Source organism: Nipponia nippon, unplaced genomic scaffold (assembly GCF_047370975.1).
Source record: "Nipponia nippon isolate SJK-2023a ecotype South Korea unplaced genomic scaffold, ASM4737097v1 scaffold_1, whole genome shotgun sequence".
In the NCBI taxonomy this organism is placed as follows: Eukaryota; Metazoa; Chordata; class Aves; order Pelecaniformes; family Threskiornithidae; genus Nipponia; species Nipponia nippon.
This window is the reverse complement of record NW_028262290.1, coordinates 121942162-121959729: the sequence shown is the minus strand read 5'-3', so window position 1 is coordinate 121959729 and position 17568 is coordinate 121942162. Positions and strand designations below refer to the sequence as shown.

The 17568-nt window shown below is 39.6% G+C and overlaps 1 protein-coding gene and 1 long non-coding RNA gene across 2 annotated transcripts in view; one reads left to right on the top strand and one right to left on the bottom strand.

Moving 5' to 3' along the window:
• LOC148057598 (uncharacterized) overlaps positions 1 to 3135 on the bottom strand; it is a 15809-nt gene extending 12674 nt beyond the window's left edge. The window contains exons 1-2 of the long non-coding RNA XR_015707622.1: positions 2504 to 3135; positions 2025 to 2108 (exon numbers count right to left, since the gene is read on the bottom strand). This is a non-coding gene — a long non-coding RNA (uncharacterized LOC148057598). The remainder of the gene's footprint in view (positions 1 to 2024; positions 2109 to 2503) is intronic.
• The window catches only part of GPD1L (glycerol-3-phosphate dehydrogenase 1 like), a 27308-nt gene continuing 12048 nt past the window's right edge, over positions 2309 to 17568 (top strand). Inside the window, exons 1-5 of the mRNA XM_087770787.1 lie at positions 2309 to 2445; positions 7851 to 8028; positions 9418 to 9558; positions 13419 to 13557; positions 14743 to 14855. Of these exons, the coding sequence (XP_087626913.1) occupies positions 2393 to 2445; positions 7851 to 8028; positions 9418 to 9558; positions 13419 to 13557; positions 14743 to 14855 (624 nt within the window). The 5' untranslated portion in view covers positions 2309 to 2392. The remainder of the gene's footprint in view (positions 2446 to 7850; positions 8029 to 9417; positions 9559 to 13418; positions 13558 to 14742; positions 14856 to 17568) is intronic.

The following is a 17568-nucleotide window of genomic DNA, read 5'->3' as shown; positions in this document are numbered from 1 at the left end:
GCATAAGCTAGCATAAGGGAACATTTGCTCCTGCCTTAGCTGCTTCCATACAAAGCCCAGAATCTGAGGGCCTTAACACTTATAATTCAGGCAAACAGGTGTTTGGCTTGATCTATTAGAACCCATAGCTGTCTGCCATGTCCCTTTGGCTGGTTGCTGTATAAGGTTCAGGGGAACGGAATATGCACGTGAGTATCTGTGACTTCCGTTCCTTGACTATATCTGGACTGTCACGGCTGCACCGTGAGGATGTACGCTTTTACAAAAGAGGCTACTATTCTGATTTCCCTGCGATTACCTTTCAGATTGCCTTTGCTCCTAACCCACCTCATTAGCAATTTAAGGAAAGATGCCAGACTCTGAACTCAAGCCACTAACATGCAAAAAGTAATTTCTTCTGCCAACACTGAGAAAAAGATTAAAATCTCCAACTAAGGTCGGTATAGCCTTCTAGGATGGGAGGACAGTATCTTCAATCAGTACAGCTAGGTTGCCTGAACACAGGCACTCTGAGTCTGCAGATAAGGCATAAAAGAATATTTTTGTGTTCTTGGTAGCATCTGGTAGCACTTGTTTTAACAGCAGAAAGGTTCTTTCTTGCTCTTTCTTCTCCATTGTCTGCAATGTTTTTATTTAAAGGATTCGCCAGTTCTTACCTCAGAGGCAGCTCAAATTAATCAATACTCTATTCACACGTAAAAGTCTCCATTTGTAATGGTACTGGTAGGCCTCTGCAATGTACTTCTGCAATGCATCTGAGGATTCTTCAAGATGAATATGTATTTACATTATATTTTGGCTGTTAGCAGAGTTTGTATAAACTTGGACTGTTTAACTAGACTGCAGTTTAGTTCATGGTGAAGACGTATGTTAACGTTCAGGTTGCAGGCTGCCAGTAAGACAATGACAATTCTGTGTAAAACACAGCAGTACACACACAACCTCATAAAATGCTGCAGACTGATGAGCCATAGCCTTCTAGACTGTTGAAGAACTGTCAGCTTTATGAGAAAATCTATAGAAATTATAATTTGTCTGTATTTTTAATATTTTCCATTTACATAAGTAAAGACTTATCTTTTCTGTCCCGATCATCAAAAGGGTCCTGAAGTGCTTACACTAAGTATGTATTTTTGGCATCATTTTCATTCCCCTATTTCATTAAGTATTTAGACTCCAGTCACTTGTGTCCTTATTGAATTTTATAGGGCTACCCCTTCTCCAATTCTTCAAAAGCTAGGCTGGATATTCTCAACCCTGGTCTCTGGATGCTTAAGGCAAGCACAAGCAAAACACTCTCTCACAGGACTCAAACAATAAGGAGATGAAGGTTTTCTCCACATTAGGAAATGCTACCAGTGGAAATGAAGATACTAGGGCAAGCAGATTGCATTTATCCATGTTTTGTTTTGTTTTGTTTTCCTCCCTTCTGGTTTAGTTTAATATGATAGCAAACCGGCAATGGGGTAAATGAAACCCCCACTTTTAAACAGGAAGGAGAACACCAGGTAGCCATTCACACCAGTTCAGTTCTGATGACCCAAAAGGCAACTGAACTGGTGCAACTTTTCCTCTCATGTAGCCTCTAATTGAAGAAGCATTTCAGGAACAGCTGGCACCATCAGGCCTGTTGCAAGCCACTTAGACAAGGTACAAGAGAAGAAGTTTGCCTCAGCTCCCTGTAATGAAAAGCTCAGAAGTGTATTGTCTTAATACAGTTTATTCTAATAAAGAGAGGGGGACACCATCTTTGTACAGAGACAAGAGCATTGTGTTTGAGTGCTTCCAGGTTATTGTTAAATACAGCTGAAGGTGTCAGTAGCAATATACCTGTGACAAAAAAGTTTATCACAGGTGACTCAAAACCACCTTAGCAAACCAACAGCTCATCTGCGTTTTTTTTTTTTCCCCTGGAGATGCATGGAGGGGTGGAGAACAACATGATTTTGGCTAAGGGCTGAGGGGAAAGGAGTATTTGAAAACACTGATATTTCTCTCATTCAGATTCCCCCCCGGGGCCTGACCTGTTCTATTACTCGATACGTCGGTTCTTCCACATCTGGGTGCTTCACAGACTTACTCCGAAGCTACTCAGCGCTGCTCCGGCACTAGGAGAAAGCAACAGAGTTTTGTCGTGACATATATGACTGAAATGTATGGTATTAGTTGAATAGAAAACGGTGACAATAAGGATATGGCAGGGACTGTCCCCTCCACAGAGCCGGCAAGGGTGAGAGAGCGAGCGAGGCGGGGCGGAACTACACTTCCCGGCAAGCCGCAGGGCGGAGGGAGCTGGCAGCGCTCCCATGACGGCGGAGGCGGGGGAGCGTGAGGCGGCCGCCTCACGGAGCCCGTCGCCGCGAGCATTGGCGGGAGGCGGGTGGCGCTCGCCATGGCGCTCACCGCGGGGCCCCTCAAGGTCTGCATCGTGGGCTCGGGGAACTGGTGAGTGCGGCGGCAGCCCCTGAGAGGGCTGACACCTCAGCGGCGGACCCGGCCTGACCTTCCCTGCGGCTGTGCCTGCCCGGGCCTTGTCGTCGCTTCCCGCGCCGTGCCCCCCGGCCCGCAGCCGGAGGATTTCGCGCCGTGGCCGCTCTCTCCTCAGGGGTGGCGGCTGTGAGGGCAGCCGCGCCCCGGAGGCGGCGGCCCCGCTGCTGGTGGTGAAACGCGGTCTCGCCGGCAGCTGCCAGCGGGGCTTGGTCTGTGGCGGGCTTTTGGGCGTTGTGCGGCTGGGCTTCTCCAGCCCTCGGTCTCCCTCGGCGGCAGAGGTGCTGCCCTGAAGTAAACGGAGGGAGAAGCGGCAGAATCGAGCGCCCTGTTTTGGCGTGCTTGTAGGCACCCATCTGTTCTGTGAAGAAGTTATTTTAGGGTATTTTTAACCTGGTATTTGTTGTGTGGTTTGTCCGATGTCAGGTGACGTAGACATTAAAGATACTGATTTTTTTTTTTTTTTTCCCCCCCAGCAGGTTGTTGCTAACTAGGGGCTGCCTGTAAGGCTTCTCTAACAAGTCTACTTCTCTCCAAAAGTATTGTTCGGGGTTTCCTATGTTAGCTGTTTTCCCAGGTAGTTCAAAGAAGAGTTGTGAGACGCTAGGTTATTTGCAATACCTTTTCTTTTTCAAATTGGTTATGCTGAGGCACACTGAAGTCTTGAGACAAGGTTTTATTGCTGCATCTATCACTAGCTTATAATTAGACTTAAATAAACTTACTGTTGTGTCCGCTGGAAGCAATAGATTTACTAATCATTTTTCTAAGAGGAGCATCATGCTAATAATCCTTTAGCTTGCTTCTTCAGTTTCTCTACCACTCCTGATCACTGTTTTTACCCTGGATCCGTATTTACAATGAATAAGTTAAGTACCACATGTTATATAAATGTATCTTCACAGTTTGTCACTTTAATCACTAATGCTAAGCATACGTTATTTCTGATAACATTCTGTTTTTTTAAGACTAAATCTAAATTCAGAGGAGTTTCGTGTAGAGCAAGGTACTGCAGTTTATTAAACAAAATTTAACAGCCTTTTCTCAAGCTGATCTTAGACTTGTTGCTCACCGCCTGCACCCTCCATGCAATTGGCTTTTGGTGCTGTTTTGCATAGTTAAAAATATCAGCAACTGCTACGTTGCGTTTTTCTTCGTGATGGCTTGTTGAGGGAATGGCTGACATTTCAGTGCAGCATCTCTTGCTTTCCTTGCACTAGCTTGTAAGATGAACGGGGAGATACTGTGCATTGTAATATATGTCAGAAGGAAATTATGTGGTTAGACCTATCAGTCTTTTAGGAGTATTGTTGCCATTCGTCCATACTTGAAATCTAGCAAAAAGTTTTACAGGAGGTTAGACTGCATTTATGTTTGATTCACCGTGAAACACACTTGCAGAAGCAAAAGGATTTCTGGGTATTACCTGCTAGCAATAACCACGTGCATATATATTTTGTTTTCACCTCATTGGATCAGTTTAATAACAAGAAAAGCTCCTGCCTAACAGGGTGGATATTTGGGTAGCAAAATGCCCATATCTGTGATGCTGAGAGAAAGAGATAATGCTGTTACCGGGCATCAGCTTTTTTCTTTCTTTTAGGGATAAATGTGTTCAAATAACTGCTTGCTTATTTCATATTTGGTAGCAGTGTGGCAATTTTTTTTTGTAGCAGGAAAGCAGAAGCCAAAGTAATAAAAAATTTTGAATTGCAAATGAGTGCAACAGCTCTCCCATCCCCCCCTGCCTGAATGTTTCTGAAAACAATAATTCTTAGAGAGGTAGGTGACTTCTTCCTCAGAGTCCAAGGGATGGCAGACACCAGGTCTTGACTGCAAAGAGCGCTGTGATTCAATAACATATGCAACCATTGAACTAAATAGGACTTAAATTGAATTGTCTACCTGTGTGCGTGTAAGTACCTTTTTGAACTGGGGCCTGTGGTCCTAGAGTGGAAGCATTTAATACTCAAAAGCAGATAAACAGAAACAAATTGAAGCACTTATATGCATCTTATCATTGATATTTTGGGATTATATATTTTTGAAACCTGGAATACTGGAGCATGTGACAGCTGTTGCCTAAATTCTGATCACGTAAGTAGCTGAACTGAGTGGGGTTTGGCATCTTTAGCAGTTTGGTTGCTGTGGGGTTTTGGGGTTCTGTGTGAGATGATTCTGTCCCACAAGTGCTAGTAACTGGTCTTTGCCTTCTCACAGCCCTTTAACCTATATCTGGGATAAAAAAAAACCACTAAAGAATCTTGGCATAACAGTGACCATTTAGAAGGCTTGAACCAATCACCTTGGATGATAAACTACTTCCAGTCGGACTTGTTTGGTCAGTTTGCTCAGGGGAAGGTCACCTTAACAATGAAGTTGACTTGGCAAGGGTCACTCGACACCGGAGAGCAGGAGCTGTGCCTTTTGCTGGCCTTGCCCATTTAGAGTTGCTCAGCTGGTGGATAAGTGATTGTATTAGGGTCTTTAAGATAGGGGATAAAATAAGCTTTCTTGAATGTGAAGAGAGTACACCTTGGGAATATGCCTTTGGAGCTTCAGGATTCAAGGACAGTGCCCAGATTCAGTTAGAACACTGCAAACGCTGCCTCGGACGTGTACTATAGCCTGCTTTTCTGATAACGCTTCCAGGGCAGGTTAACAAGGTGTGCACGGCCAGAATTTATCCCTGTCTGTTTTGCTACAACCTGTTGTTAATCTGATTGCCCAACTTGAACAGAAACTGCAGAGTTTGGGAAGAGATGGGAAGTTACCAGGACAGAGGGGTTCATACGGCTAGGAACTTGCTGTAGAAAAATGGGAGGTAAAACCTGTGGCTTAACTGAGGTGATTTTATGGGGACAAGTGGTGGAGCTAGAGTTAATAGTATTATTTGCACTTGCATATTGCGACCTCCACTGATGCTGGTATCAGGGCAAGTTTAGGAGTTTCTGGTTTTTGTGCTTTACTTTTAAAGTGATGAGGGGAAAGCAGACCAACTGAGATACACTGTAACAGTGAAGGGCAGGAGACAAAGTGGGTGGTCTTGCTCAGTGAGCGTCAGATACAGTTCTTCAGAAGTCTTAAATAAGTGTATGTGGTTGTATTTGGGCGTACTTTTGATAGTCATTGCAAGGAAGAGAACTGCTGTTTAGCATGCAACTACCTTCTGTTACTTGAATAGCATTACCTATCCTTCAGAGCATGTCAGGGTTAACATTTATGAAGGAATCTTTCACTGTTTTTTCTTGTGTAATTGAGCTGCTGCAGGCACCAAGTCTTGCAACCTAGCTCACACTAGAACTGTTATTGCTAGAATAAATTGACAAGAATTCCCATTCCTTTGCTTTGCAATGTGTCAGGAGTATACAAGATGAGCCAGACATTCCAGTAAATTATTTCAGAGTACCCACTGAGGTGTATTAGGGCACAGAGGAGAATATAGGCTTGCTTGTTGGATTAACAGGTGTGGAGAGCTGGTATTTCACCTTGCACAGAGCAGTCTTAGACTCGGTGTCAGTTGTTTGACCTTGCTTAATTCAGTCCTACAACAGTTGTTGCAACATAACGGGAAACAAGGAAACAGAGAAGCCAGTCAGGAGAATCTTCTTGAATTCAGGAACTAAGACTAGGCAAATCTTTACTTTTTTAATACTACATTCAAAGGCTGAAAAAAAGACAGGTAAGGCATTTTAAGTGTTAAATAGTAATGGAATTAATGTCTCATTCAAGTAGTATGTGCTGCCAAACTTTATGCTGGCAAACTATTTGAGAATCCCAGTTGGACAGCTGTGCTGAATCAGTTATTTCTGTCTTTCTCTATCAACACTAAGCACAGAGAATGTGTAGTGAAGTTCAAAAGTGAAGACAGTGATTTACCAGGATCCAGACTTTGTATATAAATCTGCAGTAGTAAATGAGCTTTTGTTCAAGGAACTCAAAGCACTTTCTGAGGAACACATGCCTGTGTTGTGTTGAATGTAATTCATCCTGTTTGTGTGGATCTGAAATCTGGGGCTTGAGCTGGTGAGTTGTCTACCATTGCAGCAGATAACACTCTGTGTGCATGCATATCTAGAATATGAGCTTGATAAGAGATGGCTGACAATTGTGGCTTCTGTATCACCTCCCTGAACCCAGGGGACTTTGTAGTGTGTGAAGTGCTATTGGAGAAATAAATTTGTGTCTTTTAAGACAGACAGTTTTACGGTTTAACTGAAGAAGGTCTACTTAGGATACTATAATTTTTTCTGCCTCTACTTAGAAAGTGACCTTAGGCCTGTGATAGCACCCATCTTTAATATGGCACAATGAGTTGTGTCATATTAAAAGCTCTTGGAGCAGAATTAATCTATTTGGTTTAGTTGCCAGCTATGAGTTTATTACAAGCAATGTCCATAATACATTTAGGGGAGTGTGTGAGTATAATTAGATTGGTCAAGTTAAAGTGTTCTTACCTCTTAATAAAGTGTGCAGTTTCCACACATGCACACACGTAAGCCTCAGATCTATACTGTGTATTTTTTCACATATTTCTAAATTTTTAGTAGGTTATCAGTAATTATGAAGCTGCCGCCTTGTCCCAGGAAAGGAAGTTAGGTTAACAGGTTTTATGAAATTGCGTCTTTTTCTTCCATGTAGCATTCAGGCTAGGAACAGAAGGGAAGGTTGCGTTTGTTCCTCTCCTTTTGTGTAGCTGCAGTAATTCTGATTAATTTCATTGTTGCTTAGAGACTTGAGTAGTAAAATTGATCACCGTCCTACAGGTTTCACTGTGTGCTGTTCTTGGGGAGAAAATGAGGCTAACAGTAATGGAACTGTCTGCCTGCAGGTTCAGAGAATGCTCTTGCAATAGTTATATTCTGTGAGGTTGGCAGCATAACTATAAAGCTTACAAGTACTTATGCAAGATATAAATGCTTTTTGGCTTTAAATGCATATCAATATTGTACAGCAATTGATGGGTCAGTCATCTTAGCAAAGAAAGCTTCCCATTTACTGAAGGTGATAATGATCCATTTTTTAGAATTGAGTATGTCACTTTTACCACTGCTTTGAAGATATAATCCATTTGATTTGTGGAAAAACAGCCCAAACTCTCACTGGATAGCCAATTAGCAGACAAAATAAGTAAGGACGTTTTCAGTAAATGCTTCACTCCAACCTACTCTGGATACATTTGTTTGAGAGAAAGCAGCAGGTGTGAATGACTGGTCTGTTTTTCCACTTGTTTTACTAGATCAAAAATGCTACATAGTAACTGGTTCAATAACCTGTGAATTTCTGTTTATTTTAAAGACAATCTCTTTCTTCAAGAGCAAAATCATAATTTTTTATAAATATTTTTGTTTTCTTTCCTGTAGGGGTTCTGCGGTTGCCAAAATAATAGGCAATAATGTAAAGAAATTGCAAAAGTTTGCTTCCACAGTGAAGATGTGGGTCTTCGAGGAGGATATTAATGGGAGAAAACTGACAGATATCATAAATAATGAACATGAAAATGTAAAATATCTCCCCGGATACAAGCTGCCAGATAATGTGGTAAGATTCAGAAGCTAAATTCTAGTTATGGAGCAGAGGGAATATTGCTTATGTTGTGACTGGAGGTAGAAATTTGTTTTGGTAACAACTTTAGGGTTTATAATATTTCAAACCGTATGCTATTTTACTGATGAGATCAGAGACTGAACAAGTAAAATTATGCCGTTAAGCAGGTAGGCAAATCCAATGCACTGTACTCTTTTTTTTTTACTCTTTTTTGGTCTCACTGTTGTCTTTATGTTACTTCAGCTTCTGTATAGGGAAGCAAATGTGAAAATGAGAGCAAGATTAACAGCTCTGACCATACCTATTAAAAAAAAAAAATTTAGCCTCAACTTTGGAAGGGAGCAGGTCAGTGGGAATTGAAGGTCAGTGAGAATTGAAGGGATTTCAAGTACTCTGAAACTCTTAGAAAGTATTACAGGATAAGAGCTAGAGTATTCTCGAGCAAACCGCAAGCCATTTGCGGTTTATCTGGTTCTCAGTTGCGTTTCAACTATGTGCAGTCAGATCAGCATGTTAGATGTAGCATTGCCAGGGCAGAACAGTGGGACCCCATATCTGTTCTGTGTTGGTGTAACATGATGGTGGGTGGGCTGGTGGTGACTCTTGCCCCAGAAACCTTACAGGAAGAGACTGCAGCAGCTGACAGTTCAGTAGAGATTTTGGGCAGGAAAAACATGAATTGCCGTGCATTGCAGTTTTCTCTTTAGCAATAATGCTGAAATCCAATTTCCCTAGCCTTCAGCAAGTGTGGTGTTTCTGCTGTCCACTACCTGCCTGTTCAGATTTGTTCTCTTTATCAATAGGTCGAGCTTATTGCTACATTTTAAACCTTAGTGTTATTTTAAGATGGTCATCAAGTGTTGGGAAAAGTGCAGTCTGGCAAGTGACTTCAAAGTAGATCACCTTCTTAAAGGGTAAACAAAATCTATGAGTACAGAGAAAGAGAATATAAACTAGTAGGTGTAAGAGGCCTGGAGAAGAAATTTGAGTGTATAAGGAACTAAGTAAAGAAACGACTTTTCTGCATGCAATAATTTATCAAAAATTGAGATTGTTTTGTCAAAAAGAAGGCAGCTTCTTATTTTATATATTCTTACTTAAAGTACTTGTTTGAATGTTACAGAACATTTTGAATTTTCATTGCACTAACCATGCTGGTGGCTGTGAAGATGCCCCTTTCAAGACATAAAATAGTTTGTTTGAAAGCTTAAAATCTTTTGCTTTTCTAGGAAGTTTATGTTACTGCTTATTTTCAATGATGAAGCACAGTAGTTCGTAGCATTCAGTATAAGACCAAAATGTGCTTTTACTTAACCAGATAACACTTGTGTGTAGCGTTGATTTTAAGAAGTTACATGCCCTTTCTCTCCTGTAACTACACAGGTTGCTGTCCCAAACCTTAATGAAGCTGTACAGGATGCAGACTTGCTGGTTTTTGTCATTCCTCATCAGTTCATTCATAAAGTCTGCGATGAAATCACAGGACGAATACCCAAGAAAGCACTCGGTATAACTCTTATAAAGGTATAATAAATACTATGCATTAATAACTGAGAATGTGTCATGGAATCTTCTAAAACAAGATGGCTTAGTATTTTGATATGAAAAGTCTTTTTGCATTATTCACTTGATTGTTCCATTAAACCTTCCTAGATGTAAGACTGAAATTTGTCTCGGTCATTAGTGGATTGTTATGCAGTGTTTTATTTTAGGCTAGTGCTTGCAGGAAGAGGAGAATGAGGCTGTTCAGAAGACTTTTAAAAAGAAAGAGGGGAGTGAATATGTTTTGCACCACCAAGCTTTCCAATCTTTCATTTGTTGTTTCCAAATGCATCATTAGATGAAGAACAGAGCAGACGCATAATGCTTTGATTGTTAACGCACATCCCACACACTGAGTTGATCATTTTAAGAACTGCTGAGAGAATTTCATGTGACTGAGAGGATAGTGCTCTTGTTCATGTCAAATATTATGTTGCAACAAGAGAGTCTCTTCAGCATGGCCCAAAAAGACAGTTCAAGCATAGGAAATAGGAGGGGCCAGAGGCACAGAAAGTGTTTCACTGGAGTGTTTGTAGTTTTGGTGGCAGGAGAATTTTTAAATGTGGATGGGCTGCTTTTTTTTTTTTTTTTTTTTCCCTGTGTGTTTAGCTGCGAAGAATAAGCTATTCCCACAATGTCTGGAAGATTCTGGTTTGTTGTTGCTTTGTACTTAGTTGAGAGTAGGCCATTTTCTCAGCACACATTCCCTTGCTTACTGTCATTTCTGGAAAATGATACATTTATGGATCTGTGCTTAGAAAGAACAAAAACGCCTTATCGCTACTTACTGAAAGCCTGTCTCTTTAGTTTGGCTAACTAAGCCTATGAAATCTGTATTGTTTTGTCAATGCTGACCTGATATATTACTGAGATGTATGAAAAAATAATGCTTCCCAAGTGCACTTGCTGCATTTTGTAGAAAAACTTTTCATATTGTAAAAGGATAAAATAAGGCTGAATGCTTAGCATCAAAACCGCACAATTGTCCTAGATGCCCTTAAGTTTATTGCTCTGAAGTTGTCTGTTCATGCTTCTTTCCTCTGTAAGCTCAAGATAAACTTTATTCTCCTTTAATTTGCTAAATGTGATTTATGTTCTCATGTCCTTAGATACAGATAGAAATAACTCTTATGAAATCGGTGGAGTAAATGACGGCTTATGTCAGCATATCTGAAGTCGGAGTCAGGGCCTATATACCCTTGGGATTACTGCTTTGGATATTGATTAATGGAGTGTTGATTAATGGCTATGTTTAAAGAAAAAAAAAAAGGAGAGGGTATTTATTTTGAAAAAAAAATAATCCAAACCCCAAACAAACAAAAAAAACCCAACAAAACAAAAAGCCTGTACTTAAGGGTAGTGTAAGTAAAATAGTGACACGTGCCATGCAGAGCAGAGTTGATTACTAGGCAGCTTCCCACTGCCATGTTGCGACACTGCATCAGTGGGCGGTCTTTTGAAAGAAATGCTGGAAGGCGCCTTTTAATTTTTCTTGCAGGAGAATGCAAAGTACGTTAGCTTTTATGAAAAGGCATAACTGTGCATCATTAAAAGTATCATTTAAGAAGAAGGGGCAGAGTAGTAGAGGCAGGAATGCATTCTTTCTTCTACTTTTGCAGCTTCTTTATGCATGCTGTTTTCATCAAAGTCATATTTTTAGTGGTCTCATTATACTCAACACTAATGCTATTAAAGTGGCTTGTGTTAACTTTGGCAGTTAAAGTGCAGTTCTGCTCTGAAAAATATCATTAGTGGGACGTCTTGTTTCTATGCTTTCTAAATTGCTTGGCAAGTTAGCGGTGTGTCTTTTTTTTTTTCTTTTTTTGACAGTCTAATCTTCAAGCAGGGCCTAACGTCTGATAACAAAACTGAGTCTTTGAGAAATAAAGACATTTCTCTGCTGGTTAATCTGTGTTCCCATTGAAGCATTTGCAGCTGTGTTGCTTTACATAAGTTCTGATCACTGGTGTCTATGAAAGCCTAACAAATCATTGTGTGAGTGTGAGGGGAGGAACTGTATACAACTTACGATGTGGTACAGCAGTGAGTACAGGAAGCAGGATAGGTGGAGGTCACTCAAAATACTCTTCAGGCAGCCTCAACATAAATCTCATTTTCATCTACCTATATACAGGTCCCAGGGATTGCTTTGGCAGGCATGTTAGAATGTAAGCAATAAGACCACAGAATTGAACTTGCATTGCCTGGGCATCATTTCTGCCCAGTGGAAATTCCCATGTTGGAGCCTTGGTTTTGGGGGAGGAAGGGGGTGCTTGTTTTTTCTGCTGTCATCTTGTCATTCAGTATTGGATTTAACTCTACAAGAAACAGGTGCAGCTCTCCTTGACTTTGTCAGAAGTTGCATCTGTTTCATAGTGGGGCTGAATTTGGCACCTAAGCCTCTCTGATCTCCTTTCACTTGGATGAATAATTGTTGTGTACGTATTCATATTTTTGGAGTTGTTCCCAATGTGTGCATGCTTTTCTGTTTATTAATTGCCTGCTTAGGAGGAGGGGCCTTACAGTTATTTTGTGGGGACATTTTTGACACTGTGAGGGGAAAAATACAACATGTATATGTGTGTGTTTACTTTCAGATTCTTTCTGTATGGCTCATTAAAAATGAGACAGCAGAGCTGTGCATTAAGTGATGGAAATTGAAAAATAATGCAGAAATGCAAGCACCATTGTCTGTAGTTTAATTGGCTGGTTTTATACAGGCATTTCTGCGTGTCTCTTGATTGCACCATGTAATTTAAGGAATAGCACCTCTGATCTGTGGAAATGCAAATTACTGCCTGCCTGAAATGTCACTACTGGCAACATACAAGTGTGTGTGTGTGTATATGTGTTTCTGGATGTAGTAGAGGATCACACTGCCTTTAAGTCATAATTCAAAATTACCAATCCCCAAAGGTACCAAATCCCCAACATTAAAAAATACTACTGTATAAAAGGTGGTATACTGTGGGAAAGAAACACCATTGCAGTACCTTCTCTGCCATGCCCCTGTTCTAAAAACCCAAAAGGAGAAGGCTAGGAGTAAAGGGTTTTGTGAGAAGACAGTGGTCTCATTTGGAGTTCTTGGTTCAGGTAATTCAGGGTACCAGACTCTCTTCTCCATTGCAGCATTCATCTCTGGGGTGATCTTTTCTAAGGTTGTATTTCTGCCCCTACTTTCACACTTTGTAAAGAGTGCGTTATAAATACAGATTAAAAATATCCTTAGAAGTTAAATTATTCTCAGTTGTTCTGCTTTCTACATATCTGTGAGTGGCTGTTCCATTTGTAGTAGTATTCAAAATGATTAAACTGGGTTTCTACCAGTTGTTGGTATTATACACAAGGGAATCTGTCTCTGATATTTCAGTTCAGATACCTCTTCACAAAACAAGTTATTGGGATGCTATTTTGTGAGTTTTGGTGCAATTTCAAATGCAAGTGGAGGCCTGATTCACAACTGATGGATTGGTGATGCTTCGCTGGTTTTAGTAAGGATACACTGATAATAAGCAGCTGAGATTCTGAACTAACAAAGCTGAATATTCAGCACTTCTTAGAATCAAGTCTTTGATTGAGAATGGAATAAAAACTGTTACCATCATCTAGAGTTTAGTCCTAATTCTTAAGGTGCTACCTCCTATGAAAAGAAGACAGCTTGGAGAGTCACGACAGTAGCAGAAGTTTCACTGGTAGCAAGTGTGTCATCTTTAGTCTCTATCTGAATAGGCCTTGTTGCAGTTCTCACCCATTGACAAGACTAACTGTGATGTGCTTTCTTCTCTACTGTGTCTAATGAATGACAATGACTTTTTAGTAATTCCATTTAATGTTGGCTGCAGGGAATAGATGAAGGCCCAGAGGGACTCAAACTGATCTCTGACATTATTCGAGAGAAGATGGGAATAGACATCAGTGTGCTGATGGGAGCTAACATCGCCAATGAGGTGGCAGCAGAGAAATTCTGTGAAACCACAATAGGTACTGTTCCAAGTAATAAGAATGTTTAAAACATGCTCCTGTCCTCACAGTTGCACAACAAATAGCTCAAATTTTATCACTTTCAACATTAGCTGGCTGTTATCAGAAACCATTGGGTTCTTATTTCAATTTTGAATTTCCTAGAATGTTTACATTTCCAAAAGTACTAGGACAATACCAGGAATAGAGGGAGAGGGAGGTGTGCAATTTTACCTAGTCTCACTAGGATTGTGACCTTAGCAGGTGGAATACTAAGCATGCTTTTTATCACCCTCTGCATAACAAACTACTTTGTTTTATTACTCTGCTTAAGATTTTTCTTGGGTCTGCATGGCTTTATATGGATAAATGATTATATATTTTGTACTCCAGCTCAGGTGTTATGGTCACAGATGGTACCTTTATGCATGTTTGGGTTGGTGGTTTTTTTTTTAAGGTATCAATATCTTATTTTAATTTCTCAAAATAATTAGTCCCCCCAAAAGCTAGACATGGTTTTAGTTCTGTGTCGATGTCTGCGCACCTTTGCAGCACAAAGATGTGCCTAGTCTTGGATTTAACAGTGTCTAGATAGGCGTGTGTGTGTGTATATGCATACAGTCATACGTAATAGCACAGAGTTCGTGTTATTTTTTCAGTGTTCATTTTTACAGTTTTGTGCATTTTTAGCTTTGTAACCTCTCATTAACAGCTTTTGCATTGAACTTATTTTGGAATGGTTGAATTACCTCTTAGTGCTTAGAAACATTTGTCAGTGGCAGCATGCTCAATTAATAAAACATCCTTGACGTGCCTTTATCAGTAGGTATTTTTCTGAAATGCAAGCCTTAAAAATAAGTGGTAGAATTGCACCTGCTATGTTTTTAATTCACCTTTGGTTTGTTATTAACTGTTATTTTTAAGGAGAATGATCAAAAAAGAGAGAGTATAGAGAATTAATGGAATTTTTATTTAGAATCTGTTGCTGAGCAGACAATGAATTATGAAGAAGTCCAGAGTAACTCAGTGCAGAGCTTGTCAGTGCCATGTAGACATATCCTTAGTCACTTAAAACAGGAGTCTGTTTAGGTTGAAGATAGAACAACCTTATCTCTGCTTTTAAGTATTTTGGCTCGTACAGGAAAGGCTAAATAACAGCCAAATAAATTATTCATTTTTTTAGCCTTCCTTTCTCTGTCTCAACAGGGAGCAAAATCTTAGAAAATGGCCTTCTCTTCAAAGAACTCCTGCAGACTCCAAACTTCCGAATAACTGTAGTAGACGATGCAGATACGGTTGAGCTTTGTGGTGCTCTGAAGGTAAGATTAACAGGCTGCAGTTGGTACACCAATGGAACGGTGATCCTTGTAGAAAAGAGAGGGTATTTTCATATAAAGAATTAAGTTTATTATGCTTTATATAATATATAAAAGTGCTACATAACATTTTCAGAAGAACCAGATGACAAATTAGGGAGCAGCATGTTCTGAGAGTTGGATTTTAGACCCTTGTCTCACCATCTCCCAAGTTCTCTTTCTACATCTTTCACTTAGCTTACACACAGTCATGAAACAAGTGTTGATTTCATCTAACTGATCAACATATTTCTAAATCTATTTTAGTTCCCTCTTTCTTTTTGCAACAGTGTGTTCACAAAAAGAAAGGGAGAAAGAAGTTGGCATTAATCCTTTGTGTCTGTTGACAAAGCTTTTCTCCTCTTCATTGACTTACACAATGAGAGCACTCCTATGTTTTATGTTTTGTGGACATACACTACATAAGGTTCATATGGATAACCACATACAGAAATGACCTGAATAGGAAAAAAGTTATTTCAGACAGTTACTCATCTGGAATTTTTTTGGTAACAAAACTGATGTTGACAGGAAGCAAAGGCTGGCTTAAACATATTCTTATTGCTATTTTTTTCAGATTAATTTACAGGCCATTTGTGAAAGGAAGGCATTAGTCGCTTGGCACCCTGGCCAGTAGTACTGTAGTTCACGTTATCTGATATCTATCACGGAAGCATTTCTGATGGGTGTAGTGGTCTAATAGATAATTTGGCTTACTTTTTTATTTTTTATGTTTTGGATAATTATTTTGTAGTTCTTTTGTTTTCTCTGTTGAAATTATGTGTAAACTACACCATTCACCTGCAAAGCTTCCAAGCCAATGAATGATGTCTTTAAGCTAAGGAGTTCTGATTCCTGCTCAGTGGGAAGTAGATTCATAGCTATAATAGAATTTTTGGCATACTGGTTTTCTTGATAAGTTTGTTTTGAGAGCTGGCATACTGGAAGTCCTGAGGAGGAGGTGGTTATGGGTCTGTGCACTGGGCTATTGGGATACACTTTGGTGTAACGTGTTTTGGAGTTACTGTATTTATAGCAATTTCACAAGATTGTGGAGCTCGTAATTCGGCTCCACAGCCATTGCTTTAAAATGCTGTGGTGATGTGGAAGGTTAGCAGGAAAGAAATCCCCATGTATAGACCCATGAAATTAGTCAAAAAGTTTGACAGATTTATTTTTCTTTGAGATCTGCTTAGCCTGATGTTTTCTGGCTAGCTTCAATCCTTGTTTGATAGAGGAGTTCTGTCCCAGGTAATTTTTATTCCAGACAAATCTCATGAAAGGGCGCTAGAGATAAGTGTGTCCATCAAACTGAGCAGCTAGTCAGCAGATGCTGAAACTCCACTGTAAAGGTCCAAGTCAGGCAAGATACCAATATCTCTTCGGAAGTGCAGAAGAATTTAAGTAAATTGTTGTTCTTGACCTGGAAAGATACTGAGGTGAAACTTGTGTATTTTCTTTGTAGCCTTGTTTTGTTCCTCCCTCCTGCTTCATTATTCATCACGCATCCTGCAGACTGAACTCTCTAGTTGCATTTCTAAAAAGCTGTATATATTCTGTGTGGTCTGGTCATTTGGTTTCGATTGCAGTATATTTTGTTAACTGAGTTGAGACTTCCAAAGAAATGCATGGTATGAGCTCTAAACAAAAAGCGAATTAAGGATAGATTAACTTGTTTAAAAATACTATGGATTTCTTGCCTGATTAAAAGGCGTGAACTGGTATTAAGTGGCATAGATAAGTCATGCTAGTATAGGTGATATTTTTTAAACATACAGCTCTTCCTTAATCTCAAAGAAAATTTTATTAAAATCATATTTTTAAAAGTACTTTTTCATTTAAAACCCTTTCTTCTTTAATCCTAAATCTTGTGCTGACAGCATGTAAATAATTTCCTGAGCTGCTTTTAAATCGAACATTGCAAAATTTTATGAATGCATTGGGAACATGTATGCCTCTGAAAGAAAATGAAGAAGCTAAAATTAAACAGATGAGTATGTTTTTATTGCCCATGCAAAGCAAAATGCAAAGCTCAGATGTGAATAGTGAGATGTAAACTTGAGCTTTTTTCTTAGAAATTGTACATTCTTATTATTAGGAGAATTGTTTGCTAAGGGTAACAACAAGCACTTTGCTTTTTTATGATTACTCTGATATTCTTTGTAATAAAAAATGTGAAAAATAAGCATCTTTTCATGTGATTGTTTTTAAGGAAAAATCTAAAGTGTAGGTTCTGTCAGCTGACAGTTACTTTATTAAACTTGGAAAGTTACTTCATGAAAAAATAGTAAAAATTAGCAGTATTTAACTTGCTGGAAGGAGGAAATTCCTGTTTCAGAAGATGACAGTGTCGTGTGAAGAGACCGGTATAAAAAGAGAGGTTCTACTCTATTTCTATAGCAGTGCCAATTCGAAATGTCAGCAGCGTCACTGCAAACTACAGCTTAGAGGACAGAAGTAAGCAGGCACACATGCCAGTCCAGACTGTCTTTTTGGATGTGGAAATAGTAAAAGCAACTCCTGTATTGGTATGTAAAGGATGAGAAATACTACACTATGAGAAATAGTATATTCTCCGAGCTTCTGCATTTTTCTATATATACCAGCTTGGGAAAAGGAGACTTTTCTGGTATTTCTGGCATAATAGACTAGATCTTGTTAAAAGTCTATACTTGCC